This window comes from Phascolarctos cinereus, unplaced genomic scaffold (genome assembly GCF_003287225.1).
Source record: "Phascolarctos cinereus isolate Bilbo 61053 unplaced genomic scaffold, phaCin_HiC Scaffold_3;HRSCAF=262, whole genome shotgun sequence".
In the NCBI taxonomy this organism is placed as follows: domain Eukaryota; kingdom Metazoa; phylum Chordata; class Mammalia; order Diprotodontia; family Phascolarctidae; genus Phascolarctos; species Phascolarctos cinereus.
This window is the reverse complement of record NW_027555736.1, coordinates 19,923,122-19,941,183: the sequence shown is the minus strand read 5'-3', so window position 1 is coordinate 19,941,183 and position 18,062 is coordinate 19,923,122. Positions and strand designations below refer to the sequence as shown.

General features: G+C 41.8%; 1 protein-coding gene across 1 annotated transcript in view; it reads left to right on the top strand.

Annotated features, from left to right (window-relative positions):
- IPMK (inositol polyphosphate multikinase) overlaps positions 1-18,062 on the top strand; it is an 89,671-nt gene that overhangs the window by 22,905 nt on the left and 48,704 nt on the right. Inside the window, exon 2 of the mRNA XM_020998222.2 lies at positions 10,065-10,150. Within this exon, the coding sequence (XP_020853881.1) occupies positions 10,065-10,150 (86 nt within the window). The remainder of the gene's footprint in view (positions 1-10,064; positions 10,151-18,062) is intronic.

Below are 18,062 nucleotides of genomic sequence, written 5' to 3'. Positions count from 1 at the left end.
CAGCTGTCTCCAGGATCAAACACAGACTCCTCTTTTGTCACTTGAAGCCTGTTGCATTGTAGCTCCAACCAGGATTTTCAGGTTGGTCATAGATCGCTCCTCCTCGTGCCTACAGGCAGCTGGGTGGCCCAGTGAATAGAACATCCACCCTGGAGTCAGGAGTAGCCGAGTTCCAAATTGAACCACAGACACTTACTAGCTGTCACTTTGGGCAAGTCACTTAACCTCTCTCTGCCTTAGCTTCCTTATCTGTAAAATGAAGATAATAACACTGTCTACCTCCTAGAATTGTTGTGGGGATAAAATGGGGTAATACGTGTAAAGTGCTCCGCAAACCTTAAAGTGCCATGAATGTGAGTTATCATCAGTATGAACTCTGCAGTCCAGCCAAAGGAGGCTACTTGTAGTTTCTCCACTTAAGTGCCACCTTTAAAAAAAAAAAACTTTACTTTTTTCATTTGATAGTAATTTCTTTTCTCTTCTTCCTACCTCCCTTTGGGAAAAAAAAACCGGAAGCAAAACTCTTGTTATTAATATACATTGTCAAACAACAAATTCCTGTGGTGTCTATTGACTGAAAACGTTCCTCATTCTGTGCCCTGCATCCGTCACCTCTTAACCACAAGGCAGGTAGCGTGCTTTATTAGGCAGCCTCTGGAGTAGTATCGGTTCAGAGTTCTTACAGCTCTCAGTTATTTACTTTTGCGATGTTATATAAGTTGCTCCACTGGTTCTGGTCACTTAATTCTCATCAATTTACATAAGGCTTCCCAGGTTTCTCTGAAATTGCCTCCTTCATAATTTCTTATGTATTTCATTACATGTATAAACCAGAATTTGTTCATCTGTTGCCTAATTGATGGGTACTCATTTAGTTTCCAGTTCTTTGTGGCTACAAAAAAGCTGCCCAAATATTTTTGGATATTTGGGTTCTTTTCCTCTTTCTTTGAGCTTTTTGAGGTAGATCTCTAGTATTTGTGTTGCTGGTGGTAGTGGTATCTAAGCCCATTGCAGATTTTAAAATGCTATGTAAATGCTGGCTATTTATTAATTATTATTATTGATTATTACTGGGTCAAAGAGTAACTTTTAGGGCCTAGTTGCAAATTGCTTTACAAAATGGTTGTGTTAATTTGTAGCTATACCAATAGTGCATTTGTGTATCTGTTTTCCTGCAGCCTCTGCAGCATTTACCATTTTCCTTTTGATTACTTTGCCAATCTAGTGGGTGTAAGGTATGGAACTTCAGAGTTTCTTTACTTTGCATTTCTCTAGTTATTAGTGATTGGAAGTATTTTTTCATATGGCTACTGATAGCTTGAAATTCTTCTCTTGAAAACAGCCTGTATCTTTTGGCCACTTGACAATTGAGGAATGGCTCTTATTCATATAGATTTGAATCAATTGCTTACATATCTTGGAAGTGAGACCTTAGAGAAACTTGCTGCAAAGATTTGCTCACAGTTGTTTGCTTCCCTTTGAGTTTTAGCTGTATTGGTTTTGTTATTGCAAAACCTTTAAAATTTCATGTAATCAGAATTGTCTATTTTCACTTACGTGATTCTCTCTAGCCCTTTTATGGTCATGAACTCTTTCCCTCTTCATAGACCTCAAAGGTAATTTCTTACTTCTCTACTTTGTTAATGATGTTGCCCTTCATGTCTCGGTCAGTATCCATCTGAAGCTCTCTTGGTAGGTATATGGTGTGAGGTGTTGTATAAATCTAGTTTCTGCCAGACTGCTTTCCAGTTTGCTCAGCAGTTTTTGTTGAATTGTGAGTTCTTACTCCAGGACCTCGGCTATGGATTTATCAAACATAAGGCTACCAAGTTCATTTGCTTCTTTATGTTTTCTACTCAATTTGTTCAAATGATTGGATTGATTGAAATCTATTTCTTAAGCATACCAAATTGTTTTGATGATTACTGCTTTGTAGTATAATTTGAAGTCTGGTACTACTAGGCACCCTTCTTTCCCATTTTTTTCCCATTATTTCCCTTGAGGTTTTTGTTGTTTTATTTCTTTATATGAATTTTGTTATTTTTTCTAGCTCTGTAAGGTAATCTTTTGATAGTTTTATCATTTTGGCATTGAAATTTAGATTGTGTCAAGATTTTTGTAATTTGCTGGGGCTACCCATAAGCAATTAATATTTCTCTAGTTATTTAGGTCTTTATTTCCGTAGTAGTTGTTATATTCATGTTAGTTCTTCTGTGTGTCTTGGTCAGTAGACTCCCAAATATTTTACATGCTTTACATGTAGTTATTTTAAATGCAGTTTCTCTTTCTGCTCAGTTTTGTTAGTAAATATATAGAAATAAAGTGGCATTTCCTGATTGCTTCAGTTGCTAGTGTGCCCCATCTACCTGTTCCAGTTACTTCGAATTTTTTTTTTTGGGGAAATATATCCTGTATGTACTTATCTGCTACATGAGGGTGGGGACCGTTTCATTTTTCTCTTTGTATCCCCTGTGCCTAGGACAGTGTTTGGCACACAGTAGGTGCTTAATACGTGCTAGTTGATTGATTATGGTGTAGCCTGCTCAGGGCCCAGTGCGTGCTTGCTTGTTTTGATTGACCTTCACTTTTAACTCTTTGAAGACTGATATTCAGTGAACTACAGCCATACAACATTGCTAGAAGAATATAGCACATGCAGAAGAACTGTGATCTCATGGATTTGGACACTCTGTCCAGGAATGCAGGTTTCTATCTACTCATGTCTTCTCATCCTAAGCAGCTCTTGCCATTTCCTCCCACTTTGGACCTCTGTAAGTGATCTACCCAACATTTTCTAGGCCTTCGTCCCCTTTGCCCAATATCAAGAGGATAGTGATGGAGTACTTGGGATGCCCATGTCATCTGTCTCCCTCTTCATGATCAACCCATCTTTTCTTCCTATTGTACATTTGTCTGATTTTTACACCTGGAAGAGTATTATTAGAAAGATGAGCTTTTGTTTCAGGGAGATCCTCAGGGTCATTAAAAGTCCAGAGTCCACCAGCCTGCTTGTGTTCAGTGCGCTGTCCATTTACAGTCTCATCCGAGACGTAGGTGTTGATGAACCACTTGTGGCTTGTTTGTCTACCTGCATATTGTGGTCTGGACAATAAGTATTCTCCATCCAGTTGGCTTTTTCCTAAACAGATAGTTAGGTCAAACTCTTTTGGGTTATTATGAATCTCATTTACTATGTTCTGCCATGTTCCTGTTATCCATAAACAGGAGTATTAGAAGGGGGCTCAACCTGATAATAAAGATATCCTTCCATTACCTCTTTTAGATCTATAAAAAGATTTTCTATCATTTAGATTTATGTGTGAGAGACACTGTTTTGGAGGAGAGCCTTCAATGTTGTGGTTTGTTCTACTGAATCAAATGCTTTTTGAGAGTCAGTATACAGAAAGCACAGTGGGTTCTTGTGTTCTCCACACCTTTAACTTAATTATATGACTATAAAGATGTGATCTGTTATAGAATTACATATTATTATATCTTGATAATGAAAGTGTACTTGCTTCATTTTGGGGGTCAGGTTTGAACAAATTTCTTGCCTTGACTGGTTAAGGGCATTAGTGACTAGATATTACCTTTTTATTTTGATCTTTTTCTTGGTTGAAACAGGAATAACTTCATGAATTGGGCTGTTAATAACGTAGCTTCCATGTGGTGATTCATAAAGCTTCCCACAGCAAGTTTTTTTTCCTTTTTTTTAGGCAGTTGGGGTTAAGTGACTTGCCCAGGGTCACACAGCTAGTAAGTGTCACGTGTGTTTTGGTCTGAGGCTAGACTTGAACTCAGGTCCTCCTGACTTCAGAGTTGGTGCTCTATCCACTGTGCTACCTAGCTGCCCCCCACAGCAAGTTTTTAAAAAATATATTTTATTGATATCCTTTGTTTTTACATGGACAAAATTTCTTCTAGTCTCTTCCTCTCTTTCTACTCAGAGGGTCACTCCACATAAGAAATAATATCAGTTGAACATGTGAAGTCATGCAAAACATTTCCATGTGAGCCACATTGCAAGAAAAATAAAATGAAAAAAGTGTACTTCAGTCTGCACTTAGAATTCCTCGTTTTACTCTCTAGCATTTTTCATCATGTGTTATTTGGAATTGTCTTGGATCATTGCCTTGAACAGAGTAGCTAAGTCTCACAGTTGATCTTTTTCTTTTTTTTCCCCTCAATATTATTGCTATTACTACATACAGTGTTCTCTTGGTTCTGATTACTTTACTTTGCATTAGTTCATATAAGTCTTCCCAGATTTTTCTAAAACTATCCCATCCATCATTTCTTATATCACATAGTATTCCATCACAGTCATATACTACAGCTTGTTCAGCCGTTCTCCAGTTGATGGGTAATCCCTTAATTTCCCATTCTTTGCCACTATAAAAAGAGCTGTTATAAATATATATATTTTTTGTATGTAAGTTCTTTTCCTTTCCTTTTATCTCTTTGGGATACAGCTCTAGTAATGGTATTTCTGGGTCAAAAGGTATGCTCAGTTTGATAGCCTTTTGTTCTCTGAAATGGCTGGACAAGTTAATAACTCCACTAACAGTATATTAGTGTCCCAATTTTTCCACATACCCGCTAGCAATAAATAATATTATTTAAAGAAAAAAAGAGAAAGAAATTAGTAAAACCAATGCTACATGAAAAAAGTCTTCAAGATAACAGCAGTGTTCCATACCTGTGGACTTTTCACCTTTACAAAGATATGGACTTGGATTTGTCTTCTTATCCCCAGAGATATGCTTGTTTTGCAATTTTGCAGCATTCGCTTTTGTGATGCTTGATTTTCCATTTTCATTGATGTAGTCATTGTTTATATTGTCTTCTTGGCTTTACTGACTCCCCTCTTATCAGTTCATGTGAGTTTTTACATGCTTCATCATATTCATTCTTCATTACAGCACAGTGATAAGTCCATTGCATTCATGTACCACAATTTATTTAGCCATTATTCTAGGGGCATCTACTTTGTTTCCAGTTCTTTGCTACCAAAAAAAAAAAGGGTGTGTATGGGGTGTTCAGGGAGGACTAGCACCTCTGGTGTGAGGGCTTGCCAAGCCCTTGTCAGGGCTGCTCATCTACCTTTGCTGTCTACCTTTCTCCCAGCTCTCACCTGTGACTCCAAGAAGCGCAGTGGCCACACCCTGGTTAAACCATCTTAGCACATGGGTTAAACCACATTGAGGGTAATTGATGGGCTTCAAATCTGTTGGTGAATTAGGGGATATCTACCCCAATCACGTGAAGACTTCCCCCAGCTGAATGGGTAGATGAGAATAGTTTGTCCCAGTGACTGTGAAGGTGGCTGAAGAAGGCTCTGTGGAGTGCTTAGAGCTTGGTCAGACGTCGAAGATATAAAGTTCGTTCACTGCGTCCTGCAACATCAGCAGTTGTCTTGACTTTTGTCTTGCCACTGGACTTTGATGACTCTTTTTTCTTAAATTTATTTTTATTTATTTTTAATTAATTTATTTTGAATTATCAACAATCACTTCCATAAGCTTTTGATTTTAAAATTTTTCTCCCCTTCCTTCCCCACCTCCCGCAATCTGATAAAGGCTATATACATTATACATTGCTGTTAAATGTATTTTCGTATTAGTGATGTAAGGAAGAATTAGAACCAATAGGAGGAGCCACCAGAAAGAGGAAACAAAACACAACAGAAGAAAAAAAATAGCAACTAATACGTTTCGATCTACATTCAAGCTCCATAATTCTTTCTTCTTTGTGGCTAGAATTTTCCATCATGAGGCCTTTGGTGATGTCTTAGATCCTTGTATTGCTGAGAAGGGTTAAGTCTGTCAATATTAGTCATCACACAACTTGGCTGTTATTGTGTATAATGTTCTTCTGGTTCTGCTCACTTCACTCAGCATCAGACCATACAAGTCTTTCCAGGTCTTCTGAAGTCAGCCTGTTCATCATTTCTTATAGCAAGTAGTATTCCATTACATTGCTATACCATAACTTGTTCAGCCATTCCCCAATTGATGGGCATCCTCTCAATTCCCAATTCTTTGCCATCACAAAAAGAGCTGCTATAAATATTTTTGTACATGTGGGTCCTTTCCCATTTGTATGATTTCTTTGGTATATAGCCCTAGAAGTGCTATTGCTGGGTAAGCACATTTTTATAGCCCTTTGGGCATAGTTCCAAGTTGTTCTCCAAAATGGCTGGATCATTTCACAACTCCACCAACAATGCATTAGTGTTCCAATTTTCCCATATCTTCTCCAACATTTATCATTTTCCTGTTTTGTTGTGTTGACCAATCTGATAGGTGTGATGTGGTACCTCAGAGTTGTTTTGATTTGTATTTCTCTAATCAATAATGATTTAGAGCATTTTTTCATATGACTGTAGATAGCTTTAATTCTTCATCTGAAAACTGCCTGGTCATGTCCTTTGACCATTTATCAATTGGGGAATGACTTATATTCTTATAAATTTGACTTAATTCTCTATATATTTTAGGAATGAGGCCCTTCTCAGAGAGACTGGTTGTAAAAATTCTTTCCCAATTTTCTATTTTCCTTCTGATCTTGCATTGGCTTTGTTTGTGCAAAAACTTTTCAATTTAATGTAAACTTTGATGACTCTTGAAGAGGGAGTGAGGCTGATACCTGTGCAACCCTGCCTCACTTAAATCCAGTTAACGTACAACTCAAGTCATCACCCATCTTGTCACTGGCCCTCTTCTAAAACAAAGGACAAACAACACATCAAAGAAAAAAAATACTGCTATAAATATTTTGGTGAATGTGGGCTTCCCATAGTATCATACATTCATTCTATTTCATATCAGTTCCTCAGACACACGTTATCTGTTCCTTATTATCTCTCTCCTATTGCCCAGAGGAGCCAAGGATGCTGAAAAATGTATAAAACAAAAAGTTTTGGAATGATTGTCTTCCCGATTCCTGTATTTCACCTGCATCAGTTGCAGTGGATAAAGGGATAGAGGAATTGTGTAAAGAATCCAGTAAGACCCTCCAAATTAAATCAATAAGCACTTTGATTCTCTATAACTAACATAAAAATGAGAATAAGATGGAAAACATGATTCAGAGAGAAGGAATGAGAGAGGCTAAAGTTTGTAGACTATACAGAAAGAAGCCTCATGCCATCTTTATACTTTCTGTGAAAAAATCAGTGGGCCCCTTTAGCTAGAGCCTATTGAGGAAGACCAGTAATATCACAAAACATGAAACTTATCTCATTATTGTTATGGAAGTCTCTGAATCAGTTGCCTGTTTGTACTCTGACCACTTTGCTAAAGCAAAGCATGCAGTTGAAACACCTCATTCTTGAACTATTTAAACAAGTAGTTGAAAATGAAAACTAGGTCATTGACAGCAGAAATGACATCAACACCGATTATAATTTTGTGGGGAAGTTTAACTGGTATGAATCAATTATCATTATAAAGACTTCAAAGGAGCCTAAGCCAGCAAACAGTTGACTTGCTTGCCAAGGTGATAGAGATGGCAGCCTGAGGCAACACCAGTTTTCAATATAAACTTCGTGGTAAAATGTTGCAAGGAAGGATTGATAGGTGATTATAAGCAGTACTGCTACGTAAGTCAGAAACACTGGAGGATGCCAGTTTAAAGAAAGTTTGACAAGTGATTCAACTCGGCCGCCATCCTGAGGAATCTGAAGGGCAAAGTGGAAGAATGAAGACCTAAAGATTTTTATAACTTTTCATCATTAAGGACAGTAGAGCCCTCATATTTGGTCACTAGAAATAGTGCTGAAGTGAATGAGAGGCCATGCAGCAGCATTTTAGCCAGAGTACCAACATAGAGCAGTCCAGTGAGGGAAGAGGAGACATCATGTGATGGGATCAAGTCACAAGGTGTCTGAAGGAGGTGAAGACGCCAACAATATAGCAAAAAGCCTTGCCCCCTTATTAATGCTGAAAGGAGGAGACATCTACAGTGTATAAGTCTTCATCCTTCTATAACAAATCTTATCTACACATGGTATTTGGTGAATGATGATGCTTAAGGAAGTCACACCGCCAGGGTATGACCCCCTCCTCCCCCCCCAGTCTCAGGGCAGGGACCATCTCACTTATCTTTATATCCTCATTACATAGCACTATACTGACTCGTTGGATGATAATTCCAGAGCTGGAAGAGGGCTATTTCAAGGCCCTCTTTAGACCTAGCAAGTCCTTGGTAAATACTTGTGGACTGATTCACTTCTCTGTCATCTTAATACTCCTGCCCTAGTCCTTCCTTTCTGCAGTGTACTAGACCTTTTTTTGTTGGAAGAGGACTAATGTCGTCCTGAGGTGATATCTTGGCTTGCACGTGAATTGGATATTAGAGGGGCAGAGTTATACAAAGGAGTCAGCCTGACTCTGTCTTCCAGAGTCATCAAAGTTCAGTGGCAAGGCAAAAGTCAAGATGCTGGGTGATGGCTCGGGATGCAGTGGCTGACCTTGGTGGCTGACCAAGCTCTAAGTCATGGTCATTGGAACAAATTGTTCTCATCCGCCCATTCAGCTGGATGGGTTAGACACCCCCGTAAGTCACCCGCAGGTTTGAAGCCTGTCGATCACCCTCAGCCTGGTTCAGCCCATCTACCCAGATGGCTCGCCGGGGTGTGGCCGCTGCACGTGTCACAGCTTCTCAGAGCCACAGGCGAGAGTCAGGTGACAAGTAGACACCAGACAGGGAAAGCAGCCTGCGCACCAGAGCGCTGGTCCTCCCTGACCGCCCCGCACACCTGTCGATGTCTTTTGGCTTTATAGCAGCAGTCGTTTCTGGATGTATCCATGACTTTCGCCCCATCCGGCCTCTGTGCCCTCTTGTAACAAAGAAGCAGGCCCGTGTCAGGCCCACACTTGACAGCGTATGGTCCCTCCAGACTTTCTGCCTTAGTGCTTCCTCTCTGCTCTGCTGAGCTGACGTGCTTTCTTGGCAGAGGACAGAGGAGGAAGGAGACACTTGTTTCATCCCTTTCTTTGATCTTCTTCCTCCCATTCCCCTCCAGTGGCTTGCCCAGTAGATTTTTCCTCCACCCCCTCTTCTCTGCACACTCCCTTTACTGGCTTCCTGTTCTGAGGAAACCAGGAGGCATATTATGCTAGAGTGCTAGACTTTGAGGTCAAATTCTGCCTCTGAAACTTCCTACCTGTGCAAGTCACTTAACCTTTCTGTTTGCCTCTGTTTCCTCATCTGCAAAATGGTGAGTAATAATATCTACCAGGCGGGGTAGTTATAAGTATCAAAAGAGAGAACATGTAAAGCACTCTGTAATCCTTAAATTGCTTTTTACATGGTGGCTATTAATTATAATAATAATGATACTAAAGCTAATAGGGGAGGGCTGTTATGATTATTAGCACTTACTAGCTGCCTCACCTTGAGCAAATCACTGAAGTTTTTTTAATCTCCATTTGCTTCATCTGTAAAATGGAACTAATACCAATTCAGCCAAACAGGGTTTTTGTGAAATTCAAATGGGATGTGTAAGAGGGCTTTGCAGAGCTGAAAGCCTTTATGAGGGGAACATTCTTCATTGATTTTTGAAAACATTCTAGCTCCCCTAATATATTTCTGTACAGATCACTGTTATTAAGGGAAAGGTTTAGAAATAGAAGATTAGCATGCAAAAATACTCCAAATGAAATTACTTTGGGGGTAAGGCATTAATTCTGGTATAGTGGATATGATGCTGTACCTGGAATTGGGAATATCTGCATTTAAATCCTGCCACAGAGTGTGGTTGACTTGACAGCAGTCCTTTCCTCTAATGCCTCAGGCACGTTCTGTGTCTCTTAAGTTACAGATCACTTGCTGATGTGCTTGGGTGGAGGGAGTTTCTGTACTAGGTGCCATACAGTGAAGAAGCCCTGGTTCTGAACATTCCCCTCCCTGAAAAAAACAAAAAAACACAAATATATATTAGTGGGGGAAAAGGTGAGATTTGTAAAAGTGTTATGTTTACTTTTTCAGGAACAGATCTCTACATGAAAGCAAAGCGTATGTGTATTAAACTATTAACAGCCTTGCCTTTTGCCTCCTAGGCATCTTGCAGCACCCAGATGGCACAGTCTTGAAGCAGTTGCAGCCGCCGCCTCGAGGCCCGAGGGAGCTGGATTTCTACAGCACAGTAAGAGACCTTGAATGGGAATCCGAGTTTTGTAGTTTGGAGAGAGTCTTTACAACTGCCCTCTGAGTCTGTTTGTAGGATGGTTCAAATCCTTTTGTTACTAGAGAACTCCAGTTATTTGGGCCGCATATCAAGTAGGATTTGAAAAGTAGTCCTTCTCCTGTGTCAGGCTTGTGCATTTAGCAGCTCACAGCCAAGATGAGGGCAGTTTGGTCTGCCCAGGGAGGCAGGAGATGCCTGATGGGTTGTTTGGCCCGAGCCATTAATGACCTTTATGATCAGGAGAAGTCATAGAATCTTGGCTCCTCACTCGCTTCATTTGGGAGGCAACTGAACTTTATCTTATCTTTAAGTGCTTTTTTCCAACAGCGGGATCAGAAGTAGTGTTGAATGGTAGTGATATGAGGAAATCAGTGATTGGAATGACACCTGGAAGCTCATCCTATCAGTTCTCCGGGGCCACTTTTTTTTCAGTGCTGGTGAAAGAGTTCAGAATAGATTTTTGCAGTGACTTATTTTTAGCTTAGGTTCATGTAGTTTTATGCTTGTAAGATGGAAGGCTCTACTCTTAGAGCACTGGGCAAGGAAACAGGTTCTCAGTCAGGCTCTGCCATTGCTTGGGATTTCATGGACTTGTCTAAGGGCTGTGAATAAGTGCCAGCTTGGGAATGAAAAGGAGTAGAGGTAGGGTGGAGGCAGCCGTCAGTCAGTGTTTACTAAGTGCCTATCGGCTGCAGGTGCTGGGCACACAAGTACGGAGAGTGAGACAGTTGTCACTCTTGAGAAGCTTCTATTCCAGCAGGACTGACAACAAGCCCTAGGCAGTGAATAAGGATATTTGATGTCCAGTCTTAGATCTAAGACTATGTTTCTCCTTCCCCCAAACTGGAAGGGAGTAGGGTGGGGATCACTACATGATCTCTGAGATTCCTTTTTTCTAATTCTCTAAGCCAAGTGATTTTGTTGGTGTGGCTGTTCTCTGCTTAGTAGATGGTCTTTGTGAGTTGCTTTGGTTAAATAAGAAAACAAAACCTCAAACTCCCCATACCTGGTGGTCAAGTATTGGTGACATATTTCTTCAAATATAGTTAAATTGATTTCTCAGAATGCATGTGATTCATCGTGTCCTTTGAACTTTTTAAAAAATCTATTTATCTTTTGCTTTTTGGGGAGGCGAGTGGGGTTAAGTGACTTGCCCAGGGTCATACAGCTAGTAAGTGCTAAGTGTTTAAGGCTGGATTTGAACTCAAGTCCTCCTGATTCCAAGGCCAGAGCTCAATTCACTGCCCCACCTAGCTGCCCCGTCCTTTGAACTCTTTCAAGCAGCCAAGGTGGATAGAGCACTGGCCCTGGAGTCCAGAAGACCTGAGTTCAAATGCAGCCTCAGACACTTCCTAGCAAAGTCATTTAACCTGACCCTCGGTAAGTCACTTCGCTTTAGTTTGCCTGGTTTTCCTTAACTGTACAATGAGGACAGCAGAGTACTTACCTTCCAGGATTGTCATGTGGATCAAACGAGGTAACGTTGGGAAAGAGTTGAGCACGACGCTCGGCACAGAGTAGGTATACGTAATTAGCTATCATCATTATCATGGTTATCATCATCACCATCATCATCATCATCATCATCATCATCATCATCATCACCATCATCACCATCACCATCATCACCATCATCACCACCATCATCATCACCACCATCATCATCATCATCACCACCATCATCATCATCATCATCACCATCATCATCATCATCATCATCATCATCATCATCATCATCACCATCATCACCACCACCACCATCATCATTATCATCATCATCATCACCACCATCATCATCATCACCATCATCATCATCACCATCATCATCATCATCATCACCATCATCACCACCACCATCACCATCATCACCACCACCATCATCATCATCATCATCATCATCATCATCATCGTTGTTGTTGTTGTTATTATTATTTCAACCTTGACAGGAATCATTATAGTTTGAATTGTTCCTGCCTGATGTTTGAAAGTGCAGCTTTGTGGCATTGAAATAATTACACATTCTTGTCCGTATTCATATCTCCCTACCTATATTTCCATGTCTCTACACACATTTTCAATAGAAATGATAGAGGTGAAATCTGACTGATGTCTAGGAGCCAGGGAGAGCACTGAAGAATTTCAGTGTGCGGCCATTTCTCAGGAGAAGGTGGTGCAAGTATAATCCATTGTTAGCTACAAACATACCTTATTCCTTCATGACAAGGGCTAGTGTTTAACAGCATTTACGGAGCCTTTGTTCTTTCAGGAAAGTGGAAGAGCGCATGCTTACGTGTCTCAGAAATCCCATTCAGTTATTATTTACTCCCCGGAGTTAAGAACTGTACTAAACTGAGGGCAGCGAGGTGGGGCAGTGGGTAGAGCACCAGCCCTGGAGTCTGGAGGACCTGAGTTCAAATCCAGCCTCAGACACATAGCACTTAGTAGTCGTGGGACTCTGGGCAAGTCACTTAACCCCAGTTGCCTCACCAAAAAAACAAAAACAAAAAGAACTGTAATGAAGGCAGAAAACGTTTTGTTTTTATTATGACTAATATTGAATTAATCTTGCCCCCTGCTAACTTGTTCAGTAATTGACTGTGACGTAAGAGTTTGTCAAGCTCAGGACACGGACATTTGGAGCAGTGTGTATCATTCTTGCATTTTATTATTTAGTGATCCTGTGTACACTTGGCTTGTCCCGCTTGGTTTTCTGTTTTGATGCCTTTAGTATTCTTTAGGGCTTCTGGGTGCTCTATGTCCTGAGTGTTGATGTGGTTCTGTGTCCTAGCATCAATTTGTTTACATGTTTAAGGTAGTGATGCCCATTTGTCCTTAATACGAGAAATGAAGTGGATGCTTCACAAAGGAACTAGGAGTCTGACTACTTCTGCTCTTTTGGGATCTCAGTTGTTATGGGATTGGTGTCCCACACACTGAGGAGACTTACAGACTCTTCTGTTTGGCATTTAAAGCTCTTCACAAGCAAGTTCCACCTCATCTTTTCAGGTGACGTGCCTACACTCAACTATCGGATCCTGCTCTTGGTCACATGTTTCACCCCTTTTCATGTGCCTTTGTGCTGGTCGTCTGTCTCCTGTGCCAGAAATGTACTCTATACTCATCTCTGTCTCTTAGAATCCGGAGTTTTCTTGAAAGCTCAGCTCAGGCACCATCTCCTGCAGGAAACCTTTCTGCTCCCTTCCCTCTTCGTCCCCAGCTGCTAGGGCCTTCTCTGCAGAATGACATTGTATTATTTTGTATTTCCGTATATGTGCACGTGTGGTCGCATCGTAGAGTGAATGTGAGCTCATCAAAGGCAGGGAATGTTTCATTTTATTTTTGGATCCCCAGTGTCCAACAGTGCCTGTCCCATGGCAGACATTTAATAAATCCTTGTTGATTTATTGATGTAGCCGAAGTGAGTGTGAATGATCTTGGGGAGGTTATTTAATGATGATTGTAATGAGCACCACTGCTCTCGCTCATAAAGCTCTTTAAAGCTCGGGGCCTCATAGCATCTTCTGAAGTAGATATTGTGGCCATCATCACCCCCTTTTACAGGTTAGGAAGAAAGGGGGCATAGAATAAGAGAGGGCTGGCCTTCGAGTCAGAAAAACTGAGGTCAAAATCTGTCAGCTCTGGAGCCATGGATAAGTCATTTAAGCTCTGGTTGTTATTCCAAGAGAGAGTTGTTAAGTTGTATCAGTGGAGGGAATCTCTACTTTGGGAGTTCCCAGTTAATGAAGTAATCTAGCTGAGTAATCTTTAGCATTCAAGAAGCAAACAGGTGAGGGAACTGAGACCCAGAGAGGCTGTTTTGCCTCTAATCACACAGCTAGTAAGGGTCAGAGGCACATGTGAAGCCCAGGTCTTTCTGATTTCTGGTCCAGTCCCCATCTATTTTACACCATCCTCCTCAAACCTCCCAACCTCTCTGGAGCCCAGTGTCCTCATTTCAAAATGAAGGGATTTGGACACTGTAGTGTAGAAGGAGGCCCTTTCTGTAGTTCTGTGAGGCTAATTACAGTAGTAATTACAGCATAATTACAGGCTAATTATAATGACTTGGCGAGGTAGTGATTGAGGGGCAGTCAGGATGAAAACCCCACGTTTAGGTGTTTTCCATGGAGCCACCCTCTCTCTCTAACAGTAACTGTCATTTATATTGGTCTTTACAATCTGAAAGCACTTTGTACCTATGATCTCATTTGGGCCTCACGATAACCTTTTGATGTAGGCATTGCAGGCATTCTGCTTTGCCTTTTATAGATGAGGAAGGAAGGCAGTGTGCAGTAGTGTGTAGACAGCTGGCCTTGGAGTCAGGAAGATTTGGGTTCAAGTACTGCCTCTGACACTTAGTGGCTGTGAGGCCCTGGTGGGTCACTGAACCTCAGCTGCTGTCAGACAAATTATTGAAGGGATGCCGGTTGGCAGTGTGAGAAGTGTCCGGATTGGGTGTTCTCTCTACTGATGCAATCACAATTCTGGACCAAAACTCTCTCTACCATCTCTTTTCAATAAGGGGTCTGACTATCTGTTTCGGAGCAATGCATGCAGTCCACATCAGATCCAGCCCTCAAGAGACTAACTGCCCAAAGGCAGTGGTGGCACCCCCCCCCCCCACCCCGTTCTGGGGAAGAATTCTGTGAAGCTTAGATTTTAGCTGCAGTGCTGCTCTCTCCACAGCACTGAGGAGAAAGATAGAGTACAGTGTAAATCAGGCAGAACATGGATATTTATTCCAAACAAAGGAATTTCTGGACATAAAGACCCACATAAGTGTACACTGACGTTAGGAAGCTTAGCTCAATGTCAGTAATGGTGCACTTAGGCTCTCCTGGCAAGCTGAGATTTAGACATTGGAACACCAAGCAGTTTTTTATGTTTTAACCCCCCTCCCCTCCCCCCTGCACTGTTCCTCTCAAGGTAGGTGTGTTCTGGATAGCCAGGCCAGGCCAGGGATTGGGCGTGTCTTCTGGGTATGAGTCATTTTCTAGAAGACCAAAACGCTCCTTGCCACCAGTCAGCTCGAACCAGGGGACCCAGGATCTCCAGCAAGATCTCGAGTTGACAGGGCTGCCTCCAAGACTGGACATGACGAGCTTAGGATCACTTTTCTGTCTGTCACCTTTACTCAGGAAAGGAAGCATAACTCGGAACAGGGAGCCAGCGACCCAGGTTTAAGATTACCTGGTGCAGTCCCTCTTCCTTAACTGCCATGTGGGAGTGATTGCCGTGGGGCCAGAGTAGGGGCAGGGTGGCCTCCATTCCTTGTCCCTCATGGGGTAGAATGTTAACTGCTTCTGCATCCTGGAAGAGGTGACTGAGGGCAGGTCACCCCCTTTTACACAGACCCACTTGAGTCAGCAGCTTTTCTTGCTCAGTGGCCAATGAGGAGACTGCTTGATCATTCCTAAAATCCCAGAGTCCTTCACGGCTGAGTTAACATGGGGCTGGCCAGCTGCAACGAGGGCCTGGAGGTACAGAGGCCACCCCTTGCTCATGCCTTCACGTATGTAGAATGTTCCTCATTGGAATTCAGCTCTGAAAATGTTAACGTAAGTCAGAGAGGGAAATGATTCAGTATATGTACTCAGTTTCTTTACACAGAACCTCTTTTAGGGAATCTTAACTCATTTAGAAATCATCCTTGGTCAGTAAGTAATATCAGTGCAAGCAGTTAGCTGCTGGAAAATTCTTCATGTAAAACATCGTAAGGAAGAAGCACAGGACATTATTTTATCGCTGTTTATGAACTTCTTATCAGCAACTTGCAAAGCGCTTCTCACTTGCAGATTTACCCTAAAAATTAAATGGGGAGAAGGGGAAGAGCTGATTTTAGAGTTTCTACTTCATTTCCTATCACTGTTATTTGCCATCTCTCTGCTTGAAGACATAGCAACATTTTATTCTGCTATAATCTCCTTGCCTTCAACAGAGCTAAAACCAGAGATCAGCTCACCATGCCCTTGGGCTTCTGAGCAGGCATTTGTGCTTTCTAACCTGGAAGGGATCTTGGCCATCTGTTCTGTGACTCCGACAATGTGACTGGCCCATCTGGACTTGGGCTTGTGGATTGCCTGTGCTGCCTCGATTCTTCCCAGGGCAGTATTAGAATCCTTCTTCCCAGGTAGTATTCTTTGAAGGAAATGCAACAGGGTTTCTTTTGTCTTGAGCTTTTTGTTACTGGGAGCTACAGACTGTTGTCTACAGTCAACATTCTACATTATAGATGGGAGGGTGGGAATTATGGAAGGCCTTTCTTTTTATCGGCAGTTCATTGTTTGAGGACAGGGAAATTTAGCAGTCGCTGCTCTTATATCTTCCTGTGTCTTACTGAGCCTGGCATACCCCAGATGTGTTAAAGGTCAGTAGGCACCCAAATGATAGGGGAGACAGTGGCCAATAGAGGATCTTCTTAGAAGCTAAACTCTGATCATTGAAGATAAAATTTGGCTCAAGAGAAGTATTTAATGAGAATTATTAGGTGCATGGGGAATTTCTTAGCTCAATAGCAAACATATAAACACATCAGAATAATTCCTTTTAGCAGCAATAGAATTAAAATTTTTTTTTGATGCCTTTTTCACTTTGCCATTCTTTGTGGTTATATTACATGTTGTTCCCCTTTCATTAAGTTCTCTCTTATAATGGAAATCATGGCTGCTTCTGGCCCCGTATGCAATGTTTCGATCTTATACTCTCCTACTGCTCTACTGAAAAGAAAATAGAATTCTTAACAGTAGCCATTTAATACCTGCATGAGCTTTGGGCATGTGGTTTAACTAAACCCTTTGGGCCTCAGCTTACTCATCCATAAAATGAGGAGTGACCTCTACCATGATACTGATCCTAAAAATAAGAGACAGTTATCTCTGTGTAGATACAACCTTCAGATAGGAGTAGAAGCTGGGCCTGTGCATTTACTGGTTTGAGGAACTCACATATGAGCAAACTCCCTCTGTCAGGGCTTCTTGTGTGTAACTCCATCTTAGAGGTTTCCGCAGAGCTTGCCTTTTACTTCCTACGTGAGGCCTCTCCTGGCCCATCTCCATCTCTTCCTCCACGCCCCTTATTACTTTGCATTTTCTCTGTGTGTGTTCATGCGTTGTCCTTCCCCCCAGCCTCTCCACTTCTGCCCATCCCAGGATGTAAGCTCCTTGAGAGCCTGTGTGACCCAAGTGCCTCACACCGTGCTCAGAACTGAGCACGTGCTTGATGGATCCTTTTGAACCCTGCCCTTTGAAATGCTGCTTTCTGACTGCAGCCCATCCTTCTGTCACTGTCTCACATCAAGCCTCCTTGATCTCCTGTGGCTTCCAGGCTCTTGGCCTGTTCCCTCTCTTCTTCTTACTCTGACATCTCTTTTCTTTCTACCTATCCTCGATTCCACGATCTGCTACTTGAATAATTCATTGGTGCCCCCCCAGCCAGGCTTCTCGACTCCTTAATTTTCCGTTGTTTCTGACATCATAATCCTTTTTGCCTGCGTATGAGGATTTCTGATCCTCACACCTCCTCAGATCCACCTCCTGATTAGACTGTTGTGGGGCCCGATGAGCATAGATGGGGAAAGGTGTGAATGGAGCTGATTTTACACACTACCCATTGATGGAACTCTCACTGCTGCTTTTTAGAGTCTTCTGCTCTTAATACATTCTTTCCTGTTTATTCCTCATGGAGACTGATGAAACATTTTCCTCTTTCCTCATGGGATCATCCTTATCCCCATCCCCCCCCCCCAGATTTAAAGCACTGAGAAGATTGAAGCTATTTGGCTGTGATTTCCTCCACTTTTCCATTTCTCACAACTCCCTGGCGTCAGGATCCACTTTCTTCTTGTTTTCTCTGCCAAGACTTTGCTCCCAGA